The following is an 18,477-nucleotide window of genomic DNA, read 5'->3' on the forward strand; positions in this document are numbered from 1 at the left end:
CATCAATTTTAATCGCTAAAACACCAAGATGGATCGACTCCTGAAACCAGGTGAGTCATCGGGTCTCCCCTCTCATCCGAGATGCCACCAGCTACGAGGATGCCTGCACCATTCTGAAGGCCCACTACGTGCGGCCAATAAACGAGGTGTACACCAGGCATCTTCTGACTACTCGCACGCAGCGGCATGGTGAGTCACTAGAGGACTTCATGCTAAGCCTAAAAGTACTGGGCAGAGACTGTAACTGTAAGGCTGTGTCTGCCACCGTGTACACGGAGGAGCTGATCCGAGACTCCTTTATTGCGGGCCTCAGTTCAAATTACATTCGGCAGAAACTGTTTGAAAAGGAGGGACTGGACTTAAAACAGGCTATGGGCATAGCGCGATCACTGGATATGGCCCAGAGGAACTCTGAATCCTGTTCCTCAGGCCACGCGGCCCACTCCGCCTCGTGCGCGCCATGGGGGCCGCCATCTTGGAAGCCATCTCCACCTCCCAGGTCTCAGGACAGCCCAGCACCGTCGGAGCCCAAGCCTCCACCCAGGAGCCCCACTACAGCTGCGATGCATTGGGGCCCGAAATGTTACTTCTGCGGCCAGGACAAACACTCCAGGCATCTGTGCCCAGTGAAGGGCACCACCTGTTTTAAATGCGGGAAGAGTGGACATTTCAGTAAAGTCTGCAGAGGGAACCCCGCCTCCAACTCCACCACCGCCGCGTGCGCGCCATGGGGGCGGCCATCTTGGACGCCATCTTGTCCACCCTCATGGAGTCCACCATCTTGTCCCGACTACATGGACCCCCAGGACCCACTGGTGGCCTCAATCACAGTGGATCAATCCAGGCCGCATCCGTTGTCTAGATCGATGATGGACATAGAGGTAAACGGGAACAAGGTTAAGTGCTTGATTGACTGCGGGAGCACCAAAAGCTTTATTCATCCTAGCCTGGTAAAACGACTTTCACTAACGATAGTCCCTACACAGGGCAAAATCGCCATGGCTGATAAGACTCACACCTCAAAAATTACAGGTTTCTGCGCGGTTATGTTGTCGGTAAAAGGCACTGATTACAGAGATTTTAAACTGTTGATAATGCCAGATCTCTGTGTGAGCGTGATCTTGGGTCTGGACTTCCAGTGCCACCACCAAAGTATCACGCTCACCTACGGTGGGTCCCAGCCGCCCCTCACAGTGTGCGGCCTGGCTACCCTGAAGGTCACGCTGCCCTCTCTGTTCGCCAACCTCGCACCCAACTGTCGACCCATAGCGACCAAGAGTAGGCGGTACAGCTGGGAGGACAGATGGTTCATTGCGTCTGAAGTAGAAAGACTCAAGCGGGAGGGTATCATCGAATGCAGTACCAGCCCGTGGCGCGCCCAGGTAGTAGTGGTTAAGGGTAGCGAAAAGAAGCGGATGGTGATAGATTATAGCCAGACGGTTAATCTATACACCCAGCTATACGCCTACCCTCTGCCCCGCATAGCGGATATGGTTAACCAAATTGCGCAATACCGGGTGTTTTCCACCATCGACCTAAAATCGGCATACTACCAGCTCCCTATTAGGCCGGAGGACCGTCCATACACCGCCTTCGAGGCGAACGGACGCCTCTACCACTTCCTCAGAGTCCCCTTTGGGGTAACGAATGGGGTCTCGGTCTTCCAGCGGGAGATGGACCGCATGGTCGATGAGAACCAGTTAATAGCCACCTATCCATACCTAGACAACGTCACCATCTGCGGCCACGACCAGCAAGACCATGACTCGAACCTCGCGAGATTTCTGAAAACCGCCCTCAGACTCAATCTCACCTACAATGAGGATAAGTGTGTCTTTAGCACCACGCGCCTCTGTATCCTGGGCTGTGTGGTGGAAAACGGGGAAATCGGTCCGGACCCCGACCGATTGCGCCCCCTACGGGAGCTACCCCTACCAAACACTCCCAAGGCCCTGAAAAAGTGCCTGGGGTTTTTCTCCTATTACGCCCAATGGGTCCCCAATTATTCCGACAAGGCCCGTCCCCTCCTGAAATCAACGTCCTTCCCGCTCACGGCCGAGGCCCACGCCGCCTTCAACAGCATTAAACACGAAATTGAGAAGGCCGCGCTGCGGGCAGTGGATGAAAACATCCCTTTCCAGGTCGAAAGCGATGCGTCCGACTTCGCTTTAGCAGCCACCCTCAACCAGGATGGCGGCCCGTAGCCTTTTTCTCAAGAACCCTCCAAGGGCCCGAGATCAGGCACTCCTCGGTAGAAAAGGAGGCCCAGGCCATAGTGGAGGCAGTGCAGCACTGGAGGCACTACCTAGCCGGCAAACGCTTCACCCTGCTTACCGACCAGCGGTCGGTAGCCTTCATGTTTAACAACAAACAGAGGGGGAAGATCAAGAACGACAAAATTCTTAGGTGGCGGATCGAACTCTCCACGTTTGAGCACGACATAATATATAGGCCGGGGGCCCTCAACGAATCCCCTGACACCCTATCACGAGGGATGTGTGCCAGCATCCAGGGGGACAGGCTACAGGGCCTCCACAATGGCCTCTGCCACCCGGGGGTCACCCGGCTATTTCACTTTATAAAATCCCGTAACCTGCCCTATTCCATCGAGGAGGTCCGGTCTATGACCAGGGACTGCCGCACCTGTGCGGAATGCAAGCCCCATTTTTACAGGCCCGACCGAGCCCACCTGATCAAAGCTACACGGCCATTCGCGTGCCTGAGCTTAGATTTCAAGGGACCACTCCCCTCCACCGACCGCAATGTGTACTTTCTCAACATTGTGGACGAATACTCCCGCTTCCCATTCGCCTACCCCTGCCCAGACATGACCAGTGCCACGGTCATCAAGTGCCTCAGCAGCCTGTTTTGCACGTTCGGCATGCCGAACTACATCCACACTGACAGGGGGGCGTCGTTCATGAGCGACGAACTGCACCAATACCTGCTGTCGAAGGGGATAGCCACGAGTCGGACCACTAGTTATAACCCCCGGGGTAATGGGCAAGTGGAGAGGGAGAACGCGACGGTGTGGAAGGCGGTCACCTTAGCACTAAGGTCTAAAGGCCTCCCTACCTCCCGCTGGCAAGAGGTCCTCCCAGACGTACTCCACTCGATAAGGTCGCTACTGTGTACTGCTACTAACGCCACTCCTCACGAGAAGATGTTTGTTTTTCCCCGCAAATCAACCTCGGGAGTGTCCCTACCTTCGTGGCTCTCCACCCCAGGGACAGCCCTATTACGGAAGCATGTGAGGGGCCACAAAACAGATCCCCTCGTGGAGGCAGTACACCTACTCCACGCAAACCCACAGTACGCGTATGTCAAGCACGCCGACGGGCGTGAGGACACCGTGTCCATAAAGGACCTCGCCTCGGCAGGAAGTGACGACGACCCATCCTCACCACCCCCAGAAGAACCTCCACCATCCCCAGAGGTATCCTCACCACCCCCAGAAGTACCTGCAACACCCCCAGCACATGGGTATGCCCAGGAGGGCACCACGGACTCCTGGTCGGAACCCAAGGTACTGTTGCGACGTTCAGGAAGGACTATCACACCCCCAGACAGACTAAATCTGTAGAAGGGGTGAATGTGATGAAATATATGCCTTCATCAGCCCCTGTATTTTACCTGCATTGTATTGTGTGTACCGCCCCTCCTTTTCCCCTATTGTGTGTATTGGCTCCGCCCCTGTCTTTTGTCATATAAAGGTCTCAAGAGCTGTATGAGTCATTCTACCAGACGAATCCGATGTGGAATGACGTGCAATGTTCTTAGCGATTAAAAGCCTTCAGTTGAATCCTTTAACTTCTTGTCTTTGAGTTATTGATGGCACATCACTGCTCAGTAGCCAAAACTTCACACAGCGTTGAATCTCTCCAGAAGTCTCTCTCTCTCTCTCAGAATCTCTCTCTTTCAGAATGCATGGTGCAAAAATGTCTCTGACAAAAAAAGGCAGGAAGAGGCCGCCTTTAAATAGCACTCCTCCAGTCCCTTCCCGACTGCAAAACGTTCCCCTCTACCTGTCGTTGCTAGTGGCAGGCGGAAAGAAAGGGGGCACCACTCAATATCCGGTCTGGGGCGCTACTGGAGCGCTGCACGCTCGACTAATGTCACGATCCACGGGCGCAGGAGATCATGGCGGTAGAGTTTAGCGCAGCCGGAAAAACTCTGGTCAATTTCGTGAGCGGCGCAAACATCGCCGCGTCCGGGCGCTAGTTGCTTTGCGCCCCATTAGCGTCCTCTTAGGGCACAAACGGGAGACGTTAATCAACCGAATTTTTCCCCCTTAGAGTGCAGACATGATCGCCCACTTTTTATTAAAAAGCAGTCTGCCTGAGCACTTTCTAAACCTGATGTCACATGCACTGAATGTATACGTCACATGAGGGGAGATTTTCTGCTCAGAAATGCTCTTTTTCTGCATGATTCATGGGTAGGAATTAATGGGCGCAGAAAGCTCTACTTAGACAGATGGGAACTTCATTTGAATATTTTAATGACATCTCAATGACATCATTTAGACAACTATTCAATTTCCCAACATTAGTGGTGTCGAAGATTGACTCTACCTGTCCAGATCAAATGAGCATCCAAGGTTGGTGTGTAGGATAATTTATTGAGTTCTGTAAGGAAATTCTTTCGATAATCTTCAGACCATATATCATCTCTTTTTCTTAGGTTTGTCTGCTGTTGGCATTTATATAGTCAAAAGCCTTTGTGACAATTTTGAATTTGCTGCCTTTCCCTCGCCCCCTATCCCCCCACTATGCAATAATGTCACAGTCATTGTTCCTATGGGATTTTCACCCCAACCAGTCTGTGCTTTTGGAGGAAGAATGGGGGAGCGATTGATCGATGCCAGGCAGACAAGGCTGCCCCAGAGGCGTTGTGTGTCCAAACCAGAATTTACAGGCAGAGGCAAACGTATCTCCTTTTGTCAAGAGGAGCTGTGCCCGCAGAGGCTTTAGTTTCTAAGGGACACCTTGACCAAGTTAAGCCACATGCTCCCATCTGATCTACAGCCAAACAGTTCCTCAGGGAGAGCACCGCCATTGGCTGCCAAGAACACAAATTGATTTAATTTATATGTTTCAGGATAATTTCAAGCTGCCACTGGGGAAATGGGAAAGATAAATTAAACAGCCGTCCACAGCTGTATTGGGTAAAGTCACCAATCCTGTGCCCCAGGCAGTCAAGAAGATAGGGCTACAACACTGTAGTGCTGATTCTCTAACCCACATTCCCTTTGAGCTCATTGTCCACTGGGATAGCAGGATTGGGTAAAAGTCTTTATAAAGCAAGTGTCCAATGCACCGTTTGCATGAGCAAACATCTCCTGTCAGATGGACAATCAACGGCAGTACCAGATGGCTCTGCAATTTTGCAGTGTCTGGATTTCCGATAGCCCATTCAGTCATGAATAAAGAAAGACCTTTGAATTATATAACACCTTTTACAACTTCAGGACATCCCAAAGTGCTTCACAAACATGTAATTACTTTTGAAGTGTAGTCACTAATTTGTAGGCAAAGTAGATAAAGGCAGTATGTTAAGTTAGTTTGTTGTATTTACTATTTCAAATACAGATTTAAAAGGGAATTTTGTACAGTGGCATAATATGTTGCAATAAAGTTGGTAGATGTGAATTTCTACTTGCGATTTACCACATCTTGATCTCAGCCATGCTTTAGTTAGAAGCCATGGAGCAGTGGAAGAGGATAAGGGGAGGGGGGAAAATACTGAATTAAAAGTATGCCACTTAGCTGTCATTGTTTAAAGATTCCACAATGCCACATAAAAAGGTCTCTAAGAACATGATGCAGATTACGATGAAGGTATCACACATAATAATATCACACATTACACAGTATGTCAAAAGATGCATCCTGTAGTTCTCTATTTCTAATGTGTTCAACATTCAGCAGTATAAGGTTGTGAAGGCTACAACAGTAGATGCTCATTTAATGAGGTTTGTCTTTGTGTAAAAATGAATGGCAAACCTTTTTTATTTCTTTGCAGACATAATGAATAGATCTAAATTACATCAAAATGCATCGTTATATATTTTTAAATACCGTCATGTTGCTTGTGATTGATAACAATTTAAAAAAATAACACACAGTCCTACTGGTTCTCTTTCCTCAGTAATGGAGAGAATCCCTGTGTAAAAAAAATTACTACAATGTACTTGACTAAAAAGCAGCAGAATCCCAATTCTTTAGAAAGATATGGAGTTAAATTTGATGCTAATGAGCTTTCTTTTCTCATGCAGCATACTGGGGGCTTAGTAGTGCCCGAAAACCAGGCGCTGCATGGCCAAATTTGTAAACCTGTATCTTATTGCAACTGAAGGGACATTTTAACATGTTTAACACGATTAGACGTTGGAATCAAAAACACAATTTCTAAATTTGCAGACAACACCAAATTGGGGGGCATAGCCAATACTGAGGGGGACTGCAACAAATTACAAGAATACATTAATTTGCATATAATTGGCAAATTAATTTCAACACAGATAAATGTGAGTTATTACATTTTGGCAAGAAAAATAGAGAGGAAAATAAGAATCTAAATGGGGTAGAGGAGCAAAGGGAGTACAAATACACAAATCATTAAAAGTATCGACACAGGTTAACAAGGCCATAAACAAAGCAAACCAAGCACTAGGGTTTATTTCTAGAGGGATAGAATTGAAAAGTAGTGAAGTTATGCTAAACTTGTATCGAACTTTGGTTAGCCCACACTTGGAGTACTGTGTGCAATTCTGGTTGCCATATTATAAAAAGGAGATAGAGGCCCTGGAGAGGGTGAAGAGAAGATTTACAAGGATGACACCAGAAATGCAGGAAAGGATGAACAGGCTGGGTCTCTTTTCTCTTGAAAAAAGAAGGCTGAGGGGTGACCTAATAGATGTCTTTAAAATCATGAAAGGTTTTGATAGAGTAGATACAGAGAGTGTTTCCACTTGTGGGGAAGAGCAAAACTAGAGGCCATCAATATAAGATAGTCACCAAAAAATCAAATAGGGAATTCAGAAGAAACTTCTTTACCCAGAGAGTGGTGAGAATGTGGAACTTGTTACCACAGGGAGTGGTTGATGCAAATAGTATAGATGCATTTAAGGGGCAGTTAGATAAGCATATGAGGGAGAAGGGAATAGAGGGTTATGCTGAATGTGTTAGATGAGGAAAGAAGGGAGGAGGCTCGAGTGGAGCATAAACACTAGCATAGACTGGTTGGGCCGAATGGCCTATTTATGTGCCATATATCCTATGTAATCCTATGTAAAAACACGTGGTCTCACCACTTCTTATGTTAAATATTCCAAAATCATTACTTAAAATGCAAATGTTTACTTTTCCAATCAAGTGGCCCATTGTTTCTCACCAATTTTGCTCAATTGTGATGTTGTTGGTTTGGCCTTTGATTGTTTTCTTTATCCACGTGAGGTAATTATTAGATAAACGTGTATAAATGCCAGGTTTGTTCTGAACTTCACAACCCTTTGCAAATGTAGCAATACCACATAACTGATTCTTTTTCAAAAATGCACTTTTACATATTAATGGTCCACCTGCATCTCCCTGTGAAAAAATAGATAAATATATTAGACCCTATGTGATATATGACAACGTTGTTGCAAAAGACAATATTATTACAAATACCTGAATACAATAACTTTTTTTCTAGCCCATGTTGAGTTTATTCAAACCAATGGTCCATACAGATATTGTTTACAGTTCTGGCCATTGTACAACAGTGGGAATACGCTGATGATCAAGAGGGTACTTCAAATAGCAACTAAACTGGAACATTGAATTAAGCTACAAGGACAGATATGGACACAAAAACAAAAAGAAAATACTGCAGATGCTGGAAATCTGAAATAACAACAGAAAATGCTGGAGAAACTCAGCAGGTCAGGCAGCATCTGTGAAGAGAGAAACAGAGTTAACGTTTCAGGTCAATGACCTTTCGTCAGAACTGGAAAAAAGCAGGATATGGAAACTGGGAAAGTTCATACTAAGAAAGTTCATAGAAAGCAAGGCCCAGCAGAACTATGGAGTCATTCAATGTTTTAATGGTTATAAGTAACTAGAACCCTAATAATTTTGACCTAATCACAGTGGGGGTGAAATTCCATGGGGGTTCACCCAAACTTCCCACTGTAACTCCAGCGAACCCCCAGGAAATGGCAAAAACAGACATTTCTGTCATTTTCCTGGAATTTCCACCAGTGTCTCACCGGAGTTACAGCAGGAACTGGTGGAGCCCTGCCAAATTTCAACTCCAGTGTCTCCATGGTCACAGACTCAAGCCCAGAAGAGGGAAGGTGAAGAGAAATTTAAATGTAATTACTTTATACAATAACTGGTGAAAGTAATAAAGCGATTGCCTGGGGAGGCAGTGGAGTTGAATAGTCTCAGTTAACACAGGAGGGAACTGACTTGATATCTGGCAGAAAATGATGGAGTCGTATAAGAGATGGTGTTAGAATGCTTAAAGATGATTTAGTTACTCAAGTTAATCAAGTATCCTTTCTCTTAGGTTTGTATTATTATAGCAATATGGGAGAAAGGGAAATCTTAATCTTGTCTCTATATATGAACAACAGACAGTTCCAAGACAGCAGATACCACAGTAAGAGATAAGATTTAGTCTACACACTTACTGTACTATAGCTTGTAGCACAGAGGCAAAATCTGAAAGATATAAACTATGTAAACACCGAAAAATGCAGCCTCAGCTAAGCATGCAAACTATGTATTTGTACCTACGTATTACATAAGCACAGGCCAAGGTTGTATTATAGTATAAGAATAGAACCAAATCCCCTTTAAGGCAGAGTTTTCCTGAGGGTCAAGAGCAACGCAGCTGCGCAGAGGGCCTGGAGGGCGGGAGATGGTCGCTCCAGGACTTGTGTTGTTCCCATGATATCAGAGAGCATTCTTGAGGTAGTCGGTGCCTGGGAACCAGGTTGTATTGTTTGCATGTCATTTAATATAAATGGAAGACCAAATCAGTCACTGTAATAAACCTTGTTATTATATAAAAAAACACTTGTGCGTGAATCATAAGCGGAGTTATTGTCGCCGGACTAACAACCCTTTGTTATGATGGCGACCACTAAGAAATCCTCTAATGGATGGGCATTGGTTAATTACGATCCAATCAATTCAAATGTTCCTATAGTGTTATGTAAGCAACTGCAACAGCCTATTTGCACATAGAAACATAGAAACATAGAAACATAGAAGATAGGAGCAGGAGTAGGCCATTCGGCCCTTCGAGCCTGCTCCGCCATTCAATGAGATCATGGCTGATCATCCAAACTCAGTACCCTGTCCCTGCCTTCTCCCCATATCCCTTGATCCCTTTAGCCTTAAGAAATATATCCAACTCTTTCTTGAATATATTTAATGACCTGGCCTCCACCACCCTCTGTGGCAGAGAATTCCACAGGTTCACCACTCTCTGGGTGAAGAAATTCCTCCTCATTTCAGTCCTAAATGGCTTACCCTTTATCCTTAGACTATGACCCCTGGTTCTGGACTCCCCGGCCATCAGAAACATCCTTCCTGCATCTAGTCTGTCCAGGCCTGACAGAATTTTATAGGTTTCGATGAGATCCCCTCTCAATCTTCTAAACTCCAGTGAGTATAAGCCCAATCGACACAATCTCTCCTCATACGTCATTCCTGCCATCCCAGGTATCAGCCTGGTGAATCTTCGCTGCACTCCTTCCATGGCAAGAACGTCCTTCCTCAGGTAAGGTGACCAAAACTGCACACAATACTCAAGGTGCGGTCTCACCAAGGCCCTGTACAACTGTAGCAAGACATCCTTGTTCCTGTACTCAAACCCTCTCACTACGAAGGCCAACATACCATTTGCCTTCTTAACCGCCTGCTGCACCTGCATGCTTACCTTCAGCGACTGGTGCACAAGGACACCCAGGTCTCTTTGCACTTCCCCTTCTCCCAATCTATTGCCATTCAAATAATAATCTGCCTTCCTGTTTTTGCCACCAAAGTGGATAACCTCACATTTATCCACATTATAGTGCATTTGCCATGTTTCTGCCCAATCACCCAACCTGTCCAAATCGTACTGGAGTTTCCCGACATCCTCCTTGCAGCTTACCCTCCCGCCCAGCTTTGTGTCGTCTGCAAATTTGGAGATATTACATCCAATTCCCTCGTCCAGATCATTAATATATATTGTGAACAGCTGGGGTCCTAGGACCGATCCTTGCGGTACCCCACTAGTCACTGCCTGCCACTCGGAAAACGACCCGTTTATTCCAACTCTTTGCTTTCTGTCCGCCAACCAGTTCTCTATCCAAGTCAATACCTTGCCCCCAATCCCATGTGCCTTAATTTTGCATGCTAATCTCTTGTGTGGGACCTTATCGAAAGCCTTCTGAAAGTCCAAATACACCACATCCACTGGTTCTCCCTTATCTATTTTACCAGTTACATCCTCAAAAAATTCCAGTAGATTAGTCAAGCATGATTTACCTTTTGTAAATCCATGTTGACTTTGTCCGATCCTGTCACTGCTTTCCAAGTGCTCTGCTATTACATCTTTTATAATAGACTCGAGCATTTTCCCCACTACCGATGTCAGGCTTACCGGTCTATAATTCCCCGCTTTTTCTCTACCACCTTTTTTGAATAGTGGGGTAACATTAGCTACCCTCCAATCCATGGGTACCGTTCCAGAGTCTATCGAGTTCTGGAAGATGATCAGTAATGCATCTACTATCTCTAGGGCCACTTCCTTAAGTACCCTGGGATGTAGACCATCAGGCCCTGGGGATTTATCGGCCTTCAGTCCCATCAATTTTCCTAACACCATTTTCCTACAAATACTGATTTCTTTCAGTTCCTCGCTTTCATCAGACCCTATGTTCCCCGGCATCTCTGGGAGGTTATTTGTGTCCTCCTTTGTGAAGACAGAACCAAAGTATGCATTTAGTTGGTCTGCCATTTCCTTGTTTCCCATTATAAATTCCCCTGATTCTGACTGTAAGGGACCTACGCTTGACTTCACTAATCTTTTTCTCTTCACATATAAAAGCTCTTCACTCTATAAAAGCTTTTACAGTCGGTTTTTATGTTCCCTGCAAGCTTACTCTCATATTCTATTTTCCCTTTCTTAATTAATCCCTTTGTCCTCCTTTGTTGACTCCTAAACTGCTCCCAATCCTCAGGATTATTGCTTTTTCTAGCCAATTTATATGTCCTCTCCTTGGATCTTATGCTATCCCTAATTTCCCTTGTTAGCCATGGTTGAGCCGCCTTTTTTGTTTTATTTTTACGCCAAACTGGGATGAACAAATTCTGTAGCTCATCCATTCGGTCTTTGAATGTTTGCCATTGTCTATCCACCGTCAACCCTTTGAGCGCCATTCCCCACTCAATCCTACCCAACTCGCTCCTCAGACCATCGTAGTTTCCTTTATTTAAATTGAGGACCCTTGTCTCTGAGTCAACTACTTCATTCTCCATCTTAATGGAGAATTCGATCATATTATGATCGCTCCAACCCAAGGGGCCTCGTACAACCAGATTGCTAATTAATCCTTTCTCGTTGCATAATACCCAGTCTAAGATGGCCTGATCTCTGGTTGGTTCCTCGACATATTGGTCCAGGAAACCATCCCGTAAACACTCCAGGAATTCCTCCTCCACAGTATTGTTACTAATTTGGTTGGCCCAATCTATATGTAGATTAAAGTCACCCATGATGACTGCTGTGCCCTTATTGCACGCTTCTTTAATTTCCCTTTTAATGCCATCCCCAACCTCCACCTTACTGTTTGGAGGTCTATATACCGCTCCCACTAATATTTTTTTCCCCTTAGTATTTCTCAATTCTACCCATACAGATTCCACATCATCAGAGCTAATATCCTTCATTACAATTGTATTAATCCCTTCTTTAACCAGTAATGCTACCCCACCTCCCTTTCCTTTTTGCCTATCTTTCCTGAATATCGAATACCCCTGGATGTTGCTTTCCCAGTCTTGGCCATCCTTGAGCCACGTTTCTGTAATCCCAACCAAATCGTATTTGTTTACCTCTATTTGCGCAGCCAATTCATCCACCTTATTACAAATGCTCCTCGCATTAAGACACAAAGCCTTCAGGCTTATTTTTTTAACGCACAAAACCAGATTCCACAATGAGATGAATGACCAGTTAATCTGTTTTTAGTGGCCGTTAGCTGAGGGAAGAATGTTGGCCAGGACATCAGGAGAACTTGCTGTTCTTCTTTGAATAACGCTGGGGGATCTTTTAGTTATGAGGAGAGATTTGAAAAACTGAGGGCATTTGCACTGGAGCAGAGAAGACTAAGAGAAGACTGAACAAAGGTTTTAAAATTATGATAGGTTTTGACAGAGTAAATTTTGAAAGACTTTTGCTGGTTGAGGAATCAGTGGCAAGGCGTCATCAATTTAAAATTATCACTGAGAGTGAGCAGAGAAGTTAAGAGAAGTTTGTTCACATAGAGAATCACTGGAGCATGGGATGCTTTGCCAAAGGAAGAGAGCAAAGACCATGGCATGGAAAAGGTTGGTAAAAATTTGATGCTGAAGAAGATACAAGGATATGGGCAGAGTGCGGCACAGTGCAGTATGATTAGATTTGGATTTATGGGCGAAGTGTGGCACAGACACAATGATCTAAATGGCTCCCTTCTGGTCCATAAACCTCTACATCCATCTGAAGAGCCAACTGAAGTCACGGTTTAGCATCTCACCCAAATGACATCACCTTCAACAACACAGCACTCATTCAGTACTATGATGAATTGATAGCCTGGACTATGAGCTCAGATCCTGGAAGGGAGGTTTGAACTTGTAGCCATCAGACCCAGGGTGTGAGTTCTACTAATTGAGCCAAGCTGACACATGTAGATCATTAATTATGTGACACTTAAAATATTGTGTACAGCTTTCACTCCCCAGCCTTAAAGGATTAATATACCTAAACAACAAAGCTTTACTGTCATTAGCTCACAGGCCAAACATTTAAATTCCAGAAATAAAAACAGAAAATGCTGGCAATACTCAGCAGGTCAGCAGCATCTGTAGAGAGAGAAACAGAGTTAACGTTTCAGGTCGATGTCCCTTCGTCAGAACTGGAAAAAGCTGGAGATGTAACAGACTTTTAAGCAGGTGTAGGGGCAGGGAAAGGCGGGAGGGGAGGAAAGAACAAAAGGGAAGGTCTGTGATAGGGAGGAAGGCAGGAGAGATTAAGAGACAAAAGGGATGATGGTGCAAGGCAAAAGGAGATGGTAATGGGACAAGTTAAGAAATAAAAGATGACTCTAGATGAAGTGTAAATGGAATTGGCAGAATCATCAACAGCTGCCATGTGAAAAAAAATAGGGGAAGAGGCTATGGTCTGAAATTGTTGCCTAATCAAAAGATGAGGTGCTGTTCCTCGAGCTTACATTGAGCTTCATTGGAACAGTGTAAGAGGCCGAGGACAGAGAGGTCAGAGTGGGAGTGGAGCGGAGAATTAAAGCCTGTCACTAAATGAATGAAACCAGCAATAGCTCATAGCTATCATCTAACATTTTGGATTATTTCTGTCTGTATTTATGCCTAATATCAGTGCCAAGCCAAATATTTATCAGGCTCTTTTTTGAATCAAATAATAAACATTAATTACTTTTGAAAAAAGTCTGTTCCCCATATCTGCTATTCTGTCAGGGAAAACTATCTTGAGTTTTGGTTTCACTTGTTTGTACTTCTATCCTTGAACTCTGCACAGATGGTATAAGTTGGAAAGTCTACTTCACATTGACATTATTAATGATTCTCAGTAGTTTAAGCTGGGACCATGGAAATGTTACATGTGGAAAACATCTGGAACAACTGAGGTATAAGGATATATAAATATTCTGCTGTTTCACTCAGTTATTTTAGGATGTAAGGGGACATTTTGCAGAACTTTTCCCTCTGAAGATTAAATAAGTGAAATAGAATCCATAATAGGACAGATCATGTAGGATCTGTGGAAGGAATAGGCCTAATAGGCTGACAGGACTTTTCTCATTCCAAGCTTTCTTATAAGGAAGGCTTCAGCAAGCGAAAATTAAAAAAAAATCACCTGTCGCTATTGTTTACTTCCTGACAGGATGGGGTTAAGTTGGTCTTTGGTGAAAATCAACGGAAAAGGGAATTGGGCGTGGTGTGAAACGGGCTGCCAATTCGCTATTGCCGTTTTAGCCAAAGACCAAGTTCACCCTCAATATCACTGAACAAATCGCTGGACATATCACCAGGACCTAGAACACCATTCCCCATTCTACTAGGAATATTGGGACCTGCAGATGGGAAAAAATAAAATAAAGGAGGTGCGAGCACTAATTCATTATTTTACTCTGTTATATCAATTATGCACATGTCATATACTTAATATGTATATGTTAATGGAGTTTATATGAAATTTGTAACTCACCTCACATGCTCTAGCTCTACCCTTTTCATCACCAGCACATATCATATCATCAGTTATGACTGGACGATGGTTGTAGTAGTTTTTACTGTTGCAGGTCTGCCGGTTTATGACAGTTACACTTATTTCTTTCAAAGTGTCAGATGGATCATTATCATCAGCAGTGGTTTGTCCCCATCCTAGAATGTTGCATTTTGTTCCATATTTGATATCTTTTGTTGATTTTGGCAGTGGGAGGACCTTTACAAACTTATTCAGTTTTGCAGCTCGATCCAACTGTAGCACAGAGAAGAAAAGTTAGCACTAAGCAACAGATTCTTGTGACAAGAAGAACTTATGTTAAATGGAAGATAAAATCCCCAAAGTTTTCACCCTCTACGTGCATATTTTCCATATTTATGTGCAAGTTTTGAACTGAAGTTATTTTTTTGAAATGTATTTATTACATTGTGTAATAAAGGAACAAAGCAGCCTGGGGGTGCATGTATACAAATCTTTGAAGATGTCAGAAAAAGTTGAGAAGGCTGTTAAAAAAGCATATGGGATCCTTGGCTTTATTGCTGGAGGAATGGAGTACAAAAGCAAGGAAGTTATGCTAAACCTTTATAAAACACTGGTTAGGCCTCAGCTGGAGTATTGTGTTCAATTCTGGGCACCACACTTTAGGAAGGATGTCAAGGCCTTAGAGAGGGTGCAGAAGAGATTTACTAGAATGGTACCAGGGATGAGGGACTTCAGTTATGTGGAGAGACTGGAGAAGCTGGGGTTGTTTTCCTTAGAGCAGAGGTTAAGAAGAGATTTGACAGAGGTGTTCAAAATCATGAATGGTTTTGATAGAGTAAATAAGGATAAACTGTTTCCAGTAGCAGAAGGTTCGGTAACCAGAGGACACAGATTTAAGGTGATTGGCAAATGAAGCAGAAACGACATGAGGAAACATTGTTTTTACACAGCAAGTTGTTGTGATCTGGAATGCACTGCCTGAAAGGGTGATGAAAGTAGATTCAATAGTAACATTTAAAAGGGAATTGGATGAATACTTGAAGTGAAAAAATTTAAAGGGCTTTGAAGAAAGAGCAGGGGAGTGGGATTAATTGTATAGTTCTACCAAAGAGCCAGCATAATAGCCTCCTTTCGTGCTGTATCATTCTATGATTCTATGATCTACAACAGCCTCATTTTCAATAAATATCTACAATTCTCCTATGATTAGTGACGTGAACAATTTAATCTCAAGTGTTTGTATATAAACCCAAATACAAACTCTCAGTGCATTTTGGGCCAACCATTCAATTTAATTTTAATGATTAAACTATAGGCTTTTTATCTAATCCATACATTTCTACATGTACACACATTTACATACTTAATACCTTGAGTAGCGCCAAGTTGTTCCATTCTATCTTATTGTCGTATTCAGGATGTGGTTTAGCCATGATCACTTTAAATTCCTGCGCTTTCTTTTTTTTCTCCAAGGAGTGGGCTCCAAGAACCACTATGCATTTTCTCCCTTTATAAAAATGACTTTATGACATGTTAAATTAACTTAATGATATTTTGAGATTAAAAACATTCTTGTTTTAAATTGGTTGCATATTTCTAGCACTAACTTTCTTGGGAGCATGAAAAAAATCACAACTAGAAATTTGGTTTGCAGCTATCACTGGAAAAAGTATGGAAAATGTGCATTTCCTAGGATTGTTGTTACACATCTTGAATAGCACAGAACTCACCCCAAAAGTATAGCAAAAACAAACCAAATTTTGACATTCATATTCTCAGAAAGAAAGAAAAAAACTGCAAGTGCTGTAAACCTGTAATAAAATCTGAAAATTATAGAAAAACACAGCAAGTTATTTTTCCCTTTACAGATGTTGATGGATCTGTTGTGTATTTTAAGAGCATGGATGCTTTTACACTGCCTCGGACAAAACCTACCTCATAACAAGACACTTCTATTTTCCAAATAGGTTTTCCTTATGATCTGAGTAAAGTTGTCTACCTGTACTAATTTACCTTGAAATGTGATTGGTTTTCTGTTACGTACTGCAATCAGCTTGATTCTGGACGAAAGAAGCTCAAATCATGTATGGTGTAACCCCCAGGAGCTATTGCACACAAGAGATTTAAACCTATCAGCCCATACTGAATCCAAATCCAGGTCCCAAAGGTTAGTAGGAGCCAATCATTCAAGTATAATTCTGAAAACTCTTTAAAGAACAGTTTAAAAAGTACTGCATAGAAGAGACAGAATTGTAGATTTTCTATGGTTTAACATTAAAAATAAATAATTTTGAAAATAAAATTATAAAAAGATACAGGGAAATAGCAGGGAAATGGGATTAGGCAGGATGGCTTACATAAAGGGCTAGTATAGGTGAAGTGAGTGGACCAAATAGCCACTTTCTGCACTGTAAATTTCTGATTCTATGATTTTAAAATAAGAAGTAAGGTACTGTATTAATAAACAACAAATATTTCAATACTCACACTGCACAGTTTGCTGAAGTCAGGATCCACTGGGCATGGATTAAAGTTCCTCCACACTTGTGCTCATTTGCACTTTGGATGGATGCCATGTAAGACCCTGAACCGGGTTTAACATCACGACCTCCAATGATTTCCACACAGATACCTACAATAAAAAAGTACCATTAATATTGCAAATACAAATTTCTGTGAAGCTAAAACCAAGTTATTTATATACTTACAGCCTCGACTTGCTAAGGCATTGATTACTGAAACAATGAATACCACTTGAAGCATTCTGTTCATTTTACTCAACTGTTTAAAAACAGCTTTGTTTTATATTAGTTAGGGGAGGATGTGGTATTAACAAGTTATCGACTGAAGTATAAAAATGATGCCTTCACGCTGGTAAGACCATAATTCTTTTAACAGCTTTGTCACAGCTCATATTGCCATAACCACTAAAGTTCAAAATTACACCCACGCTGTGAGGAGAATATAACTATTTGTATTATAGCAAAATACTGCAGATGCTGGAAATCCGAAATAACAACAGAAAATGCTGGAAAAACTCAGCAGGCCAGGCAACATCCGTGGAGAGAAACAAGTTAACATTTTGGGTGAACCCTTTGTCAAGACTAAGGGTTCACTCGAAACATTGACTCTATTTTCTCTCCATGGATGTTGCCTGGCCTGCTGAGTTTTTCCAGCATTTTCTGTTGCTATTTAACTATTTGTATTGTTGTGCAAAAATGCTTGGCTCCCAAGGACCATGCCAAAGTAAGGAAGGAATATATTTTGACTGGAAAAAGAGCTTTGCTACATTGTATTTGAATATTTTAATCACACAGAATAATTCCATTACATTTTTTCTTTGTTAAGATTAAGATTAACAAACATTGAAATACCAACCACCTTTGCACATTCTAGCTATTCAGCAAAGCATAAAAGAAAAACTCAGCCGGGGCAAAATTTCAATCACCAGTAGTCGCTTCCGTGACTGTCAACTTGGCTCAGTTAGTTCCACTGAAAGTCAGAAGGCTTGTGCTCAAGCCTAATACTAACTTAATCCAGGCTAACGAATCAGAGGAAATGCTGCATTGTCAGAGATGTCACATTTTGGGTGAGGTGCTAGGCCAAGACCCCATCGGCCTGTTAAGGTGGATATAAAAGTTCCCATGGCAAAATTGAAAGAACAGCAGGGATTTGTCCTGGGCAATATTTGCTCCCTCGACTAACACCACCTGGTCATTCATTCATTTGCTTTTGTGGGACCTTGCTGTACACAAATTGGTTTACAGAACAATGACTACTTCAAACATAAGCCGTCAGCTGTAAAGCACTTTAGGACATATGAAGGAGTCGTGGGCCTAGAAATTCAGTTGGGCGCGCCAGCCGTTAGCGCCTTAGGAGGAGTAGATCTCGAGCGCTAGGCGCTTAGCGCCCGGGCGCAGCGCGATCTGCGCCTCGCCCCAACTTCAGTAGACATTTAGCGCTGGCGCAAAGTCTTAGCGCGCGCCCTGC

The 18,477-nt window shown here is 43.3% G+C and overlaps 1 protein-coding gene across 1 annotated transcript; it reads right to left on the reverse strand.

Moving 5' to 3' along the window:
- Nucleotides 1-5,961: 5,961 nt before the first annotated feature.
- LOC147123397 (granzyme K-like) lies at nt 5,962-17,324 on the reverse strand. The gene is made up of 5 exons (XM_085972349.1): nt 17,196-17,324; nt 16,975-17,119; nt 15,858-16,008; nt 14,488-14,760; nt 5,962-7,592 (listed from the first exon to the last, which is right to left on the reverse strand). The coding sequence occupies exons 1-5, from the start codon at nt 17,257-17,259 to the stop codon at nt 7,392-7,394; spliced, it is 834 nt and encodes a 277-aa protein (XP_085828475.1). The 5' UTR covers nt 17,260-17,324; the 3' UTR covers nt 5,962-7,391.
- Nucleotides 17,325-18,477: the final 1,153 nt, after the last annotated feature.

The sequence above is a fragment of the Somniosus microcephalus genome, chromosome 2 (genome assembly GCF_052327205.1).
Source record: "Somniosus microcephalus isolate GS21.2 chromosome 2, FLI_Smic_1.0, whole genome shotgun sequence".
Taxonomy (NCBI): Eukaryota; Metazoa; Chordata; class Chondrichthyes; order Squaliformes; family Somniosidae; genus Somniosus; species Somniosus microcephalus.